We start from the raw sequence: 6,809 nt of genomic DNA on the forward strand, positions 1-6,809 counted from the left end.
GTAAGCCAGTCACTTCTTGCCTTTGTAGCCCACCAATTTTGGGTAGCCAATGTCCAAGTTACCCATCCCTGTCTACTCTGTGTATGGAGTGCGTGGGAATGATCCTTGCTGTAAAGATTTGCTCCCTCTTTTGAGCTGCTGCATCCATAGGTGTAGGTCAAGTTCATCAAATTGTATCAGATTACTCTTTGTTCCTCTTCTTTCTTCTTCTGGTTGAGCTCTGATCATTCAGTCATTGAAGCCAGTGGGTATTATCTGCAAGTGTGGGTGTTCTTGTGCATATGCACTCTCATCAGCTGGATGCTTCATTCTCCACCCTAGTCCTCTGTGGCTATGTCACTGACTCTGGGCCCAAGACTCCCCAGGTCTTGCCACACTGTTGGCCAACCAGGTCTCCACCTGGGTTCACAGGAGTCTATTAAATGTTGTAGGGCTTAGCTTGCAGCTTCATTGCCGTTCTTCCCTCACTTCCCCTTAAAGGTGAAGAACGTGGTCACCAGAGTGTGTATTCCCATTGAGTCTTAGCCTTGGAAAGGGGTTTGTACTGAGGGGACCCGACCACTTGACTTGATTATAGTTATTCTTTTTTAATGGTCACTGTCTATTTTATTATTATTTTCTCTCTTCATTGCAGGTTTTTTGTTTATTCTGGTTTGTTTTCTTGTGTGTGTGTGTGTAGGGGGGGAAGGGGTTTTGTCTTTCCCACCCAACAGGAGACAGCAACCATGCCCATACAGTCCAACCATAGCAGTTCTCTCTGCAGGTTCACCCACCTGGCAGCAGCCAGTACCCACTCCTAATCCATTTGATCATCAGTGGTAGCAACTATCACCAGCCAAACCCACCCTAACCTGAGGTGCATGAATGGTGAACAAGAAAGGTGTGTCGCTTCCATTGTCTAACTACATCCATAGGATACAGTTGATGAGAGCCTAAAAACTTATCAACATACAATAATCAATCAAATACAAATACAGCAACTTCACAATGTCCTAGTGACAACAGACAATTTTAGCTCACATGAAAAAATGAGAGTGAATGGCTTAAACAAATGGCCAAGATAAAACGTTTATGAGGAAGAAAAGATAATGAACTAACTGAAAAAGAATTCAGAATGATATTTAGGTACCTTCAGTGGATTTACATAAAGATCAAGGAAAGTAAGGCATACACAGAAAAAACTTTAGAAGAATTAAGGAAAACACTACAAGAACTGACAGACAAAATAAATGTAAATTTTGAAACAACACAAAACCCGCAATTAGAAATCCAGAAGAGTAATACTAAGATCTCAGAAGTGGACAATTTAATGAAAGGCAATGGAGTAGGTATGAAGCACTAGAAGTTTGAATTGGTGAGCTTGAAAATAAACCTCTCGATACTAGTATGCTAGAAGAACAATCAGAAAGGAGAATGAAAAAATCTGAAGAAAGCCTTAAGAGTTACATGGAACACCATGAAGAGGAACAGCTTACAAGTAATTGGAATTCCAGAACAGGAAGAAACAATAAAAAGCAGAGAAAATTGTAGAAGAGTTGTTGGAAGAAAACTTTCCTAACATGAAAAATGAGAAGCTATACGAACCCCAAATAGGATAGATTCCTAAAGAAAATAACCAAGACATCATAATCAAACTTTCCAAAACCAACGACAAGGAAAAAGTCCTGAGAGCAGCTTGGGGGACACAAAAAGTTACCACCAAAGGAGAATTGGTAAGAATAAGCTCTGATTTCTCAGCACAAACCAGGCAGGCTAAGAAAACAATGGGAAGACATATACAAACTCTGAAAGAAAAAAACTGCTAACCAAGAATTATATACCCAGCAACCCTGTCCTTCAAATATGATGACAAGACTAGAACATTTCCTGATAAATAGAACTTTATAAAAATGTGAATGGATGTTCTTTGGACTGATTACCATACATGACAACACTACACAGATCTCAATTCAGATATGGAAGTATTTAATGTAAAACAAGGAGTTCTGGTGTGGTGCTGTGGGCTAATGAGCTCGACAGCAAGATAAGTTTTGGTGGTTCAAGCTCTTCCGCTGCTCCTCAGAAACCCTATACAGGGTCATTATGAGTCAGAACTGGTTCGATGGCATGTAACAACAACAGTGTAAAACAGACCTAACAATACTGAAAATAGGGAACTGAAGATATCAATGTATAATGAAGTCAACTACAAAGTAAAAAGAGGGAATACAGAACTTCCAAATGGCAAGGAAGTCAAGTAGCTTTCAAGATAAAATAGACTGTTTTAAATAGGGAAAAAATAAATTACACGGCAACCTGGAAGAAAAATAATACACCAGCATATCGAAATAAAAAATGAGGAGACTCAGAAAGATTTAGTAAACATCAACACAACAGAAATGAAAATGGAAAGAAAACCCACAAAATGAACTCGGAGCAGAAAATAATGTGGAAGAAAGAATCCAGCAGCACCACAAAAAAATACACAGCAAAATGACAGCAATCAATTCATACCTATTGATAATTACATTGAATGTAAGTGGATTAAACACACCAGTTCAAAGACAGAGGGAGCAGAATGGATAAGAAAACAGAATCTTTCAATTTGCTGTCTTAAGAGACACATCAGAATATTGGAGACAGCATTAACGCCCATCAACAGAAGAATGGTTAAACAAAACTTGGTATATACACACATTGAAATACTACACAATATTGAAGTGTATGGATGAATCCGCCAAACACCTCACAACATTGATGAACCTGGAGGGTATTATGCTAAATGAAATTAGTTGATCACATAAGAATAATATTATGATACCAAAGTTGTTAAAAGCTAAAAGGTTTTCTTAATAAAAGAAACAATCTATGATAGTTATGGTACAGAGGGGTGAGTGTGAGGAGGAAAAGTATTTATGGACTTGAACAGGGGTGAGAAACGTTTGGCTTGTGGACCGTATAAGGTCCATGAAATCATGTGGTCTGGCCCTGCCATGGCAACCACAGCTTTCAGCCATCACAGTGGTGGTGGTGGTGGTTAGGAGTTTGACCAAGGCTAATTTTTAAGTTGATTATTTCTCTGTGGCATGTGAATTATGTTATACATAACATATATACCCTGGACTAGAGAGTAACACATATTAACATGGGTGACAGGGCAGGTACTGTACAAGAGGGAGGTTAGCAGAAGAAAGATGAAGGTAGTGGGAGGCATAGGAAAGAATATGAGTTACACTGAATAAGAGAGGTAAATACTGTAAACTTTCATAGTTGGAAGAAATTATGATCATTATAATGAAGCAAAGTATATGATTTCTTGAATGTAAAACTAATGATCGGACCTATAAACCTTCACTCATTCACAAAGTTTTGAAAAATGGTTAGTAATATCTTAAGAGGTTTCAACCATTTTGGCCTTCTGTATGCTCCACCTGAGTCCTGGTGTGGTGCTGTGGGTTAATGTGCTGAATTGCAAAGCTGGCTTGAACCACAAGGTCAGCAGTTCAAGCTCACCAGCCACTCCTCAGAAACCCTAGGGCAGCTATGGGTAGGAATCTACTCTACAGCACGTTAACAACAATGCTCCACCACATTCATAGTTGAAGAACACTAATCTTTCAGATGAGTCTGTTTGATGTACAGAATGTTTTCTCTTTGGGAATTTGAAACTCCAAACTCATTTTCATTTCCTTTATTCAGGGACCAACTTTTTGAGAATGTTAACTAGTCAGGAGTTACATAAAACAAGGTTATTGATTTCTTGATTTTCTTCTTCTGCCCAGTTACTCAACACTTAAACCCCATATGTGAAAATGAATTAGGACAGAAATATTACGTCTGCAATTATGTCTTTAACAGAGCCTTCCTTGCTTTATCTTATTACCACACTCCCCTGCCCCCAACTGCTATGCTTAACCATATTTTCCACTACCACTGTTGAGTACCTTTGTTTCCCTGAAAGTCTGTCTAAAAGTTTAGGATAAGGTCACTCAGGTTAGAAACTAATTAATGTGATGGCCAAAACTAAGGGAAAATTCGTTTCTAAGGTTCATATAGGATTTAAAACACGTATTTTTTTTTTTTACTTGATCAACTCTAAAAGCTAGTCTCGATCATTTATCTTCCCCTCAGTTAACTAGTGAGCTAACATAAAATGATTCCACATTTGGTTTTGCATCCAATTTTGACACAGCAGTTACTAATTATTATCTTTTGCTTTTAATAACTTCTGAAAAAGGCTCTGGGCTACAGACCATTATCAACCTTTAAGGATATTTGCTGGACATCTTGCTGATGTAAACTGTACCAGATTCCATCCAAATTCTAATTACGTTGCAACGGGCTCTGCAGACAGAACTGTGCGGCTCTGGGATGTTCTGAATGGGAACTGTGTAAGAATCTTCACTGGACACAAGGTAGCTTGCACCTTTCATTATTCTAGCACATATAAATGCTTTCAAGATTAAGTTATTTTTAAGTTAACAAGCAGCACTTACATTTTCAAGATACTATTCATACCATTAAACTTTAAAATTCTAACTTTGTTTGTTTTCTGATATATATTTAATCCTATGTTATTTTCATTGACTTTTTTGTTTTCTTTCTAGGGACCAATTCATTCCTTGACATTTTCTCCCAATGGGAGATTCCTGGCCACAGGAGCAACAGATGGCAGAGTTCTCCTTTGGGATATTGGACATGGCTTGATGGTGGGAGAGTTAAAAGGCCACACACAGACAGTTTGTTCACTTAGGTTTAGTAGAGATGGTGAAATTTTAGCTTCAGGTAAGTGACTAAAAATGGCTTTGTGTCAAAGGGTAAATGATATGCTGGGCCTTCAATTATAAATGTACAAGTTATGTTGGCTGATGTTATGGTCTGTATATTTTCACCATAATTAAAAAGGAAAAAAAAAAAAAAAAACAAAAAACACTGGATGTTGATAGTTGAAAAATTTAAGTCCTATCATTTTAGGTTTAAGGAGCTCTGGTGGCACAGTGGTTAAGCACTTGGCTACGAATGGAAAGGTTGCTGGTTTGAGGCCACCACTGGCTCCCAGAAAGGTTTCTGTTTGCTTCTGTAAGGTTGTTGTTGCTGTTAAGTGCTGTAGTCAGTTCCGACTCATAGCAACCATGTATAGGGTTTTCATGGGAGTAGCTGGTGGGCTTGAACCACAGACCCTGTGGTTCCCAGTCCAGGGCTTAACATATGGAACCATTGTGGGGCTGTTCTATTCTATCCTATGGGGTCACTATACATTGAACAGATAGAAAATAGGTTAGTTTTGATTCCCTTTAGTTGTCATCCATTCTATTGACTGCTCGTGTTAAACTATGGCGTGGCATATTTCTTTAGAAGGAATAGTTACCAAATTTAGGTTTTTTTCACCAGATACATACAGTAACATTTAACACAGTGTGTTAGATAAAATGTCAAAATCCAATGTGATGAATGCTACTAAGTGGTTTTTCTCAACTGCCCCTTAGGTTCAATGGACAATACGGTCCGGTTGTGGGATGCTATCAAAGCATTTGAAGATTTAGAAACTGATGACTTTACTACAGCTACTGGGCATATAAATTTACCTGAGAATTCACAGGAGTTGTTGTTGGGAACATATATGACCAAATCAACACCGGTTGTACACCTCCATTTTACTAGAAGAAACTTGGTTCTAGCTGCAGGAGCTTATAGTCCACAATAAACCATTGGTACTACAGACTTTTTAGAAGCTACTGCTGGAGAAAGGGAGACTAAAAGCAAATACCTCAGTGATGAATATTGAAGCTACAGAGAATGTTTTGTCTTTATGGATCTGGAAGTATGCTGCTTGGAACATCTGAACAGGACAGTTCCACATTTCTATAGCAACCACATTGAACTAATTTCCGTTAGCTGAATAGGAGGTATTATGTTCGTGGAGGGGACATTTATGGTGCTTTGGATTGTGTGGAAACTATGCATATTCTGTTCAAATGCTACTTTAATTTATTATGTTTGGAGAAAAAAAAAAATCAGTTGATTTCAATTCATCCTTCAAAAGATTCAAACAGTAATTTAATACCATCTTAAATCCTAGCTGAAGAGTTCTATGAGCATGTATGTTTCTGCTGTAAAATGTAGTTACTGTACGGCACTCAGGTACTGTTAAAGTAGATCCTTTAACATTTTTGTCTTGGACCACGGTTAGCAGGATGTACAACTGGGTAGTGTGAACTACATTTTCTTCTAAGAGCTAGATGACGTACAACTATCTACTGACATCTAAATTCACACCTGTTGGTATTAAGTATACCAAAATGCTCTATAAACCAGGTTTCCATGTTCTACTTCAGCTAACAGATACATACAACCTAGTACACTTGAAGTCAGACAGACATTTCAGTTGCTTACCTCTAGTACTGAGCCTTGCTTTGGTAAACTAAAAGATTTAGACCAAGTCACTGCCAGTTTTTTGCCTTTGTTTCATTTTGTACAGTTTTTATATTTTTGATATCTTGTAAATAAAGACAACCAGCTTTTCCAGGTTCATAATTTATTGTACAAATTGAGTATCACATGATGAGTTGACATTAACTTTTCCAGGCACAAGAACTTAGCAGTTGAGAATCCTGTAAAAACAAAATTGTTTACAGAAATGTATTCAACACTTTTAAGACATTCAGTAATTACTATGATAGGGCTATCTATGAATTACCTGAGAATAAGTGCAAAATTTTTATCACATTCTCAAAGGAATCAGTTACCCAAAAAGGCTAAGGAATCACTCCGATTAATATAACTTAAACTAATGCTCGACCTTTAAAAAAAATAACTGCCAGTAAATTCAA

At 37.6% G+C, this 6,809-nt stretch overlaps 1 protein-coding gene across 2 annotated transcripts in view; it reads left to right on the forward strand.

The window, feature by feature from the left end:
• TAF5 (TAF5 RNA polymerase II, TATA box binding protein (TBP)-associated factor, 100kDa) overlaps positions 1-6,513 on the forward strand; it is a 23,712-nt gene extending 17,199 nt beyond the window's left edge. Inside the window, exons 9-11 of one of the 2 annotated variants that reach the window (XM_006831308.1) lie at positions 4,217-4,394; positions 4,587-4,764; positions 5,466-6,513. In XM_006831308.1, the coding sequence (XP_006831371.1) occupies positions 4,217-4,394; positions 4,587-4,764; positions 5,466-5,683 (574 nt within the window). In that variant the 3' untranslated portion in view covers positions 5,684-6,513. The remainder of the gene's footprint in view (positions 1-4,216; positions 4,395-4,586; positions 4,765-5,465) is intronic. The other variant, XM_006831309.1, reaches the window with a different exon arrangement.
• The last annotated feature ends 296 nt before the right edge of the window (positions 6,514-6,809 follow it).

This window comes from Chrysochloris asiatica, unplaced genomic scaffold (genome assembly GCF_000296735.1).
Source record: "Chrysochloris asiatica unplaced genomic scaffold, ChrAsi1.0 scaffold00003, whole genome shotgun sequence".
Classification (NCBI taxonomy): domain Eukaryota; kingdom Metazoa; phylum Chordata; class Mammalia; order Afrosoricida; family Chrysochloridae; genus Chrysochloris; species Chrysochloris asiatica.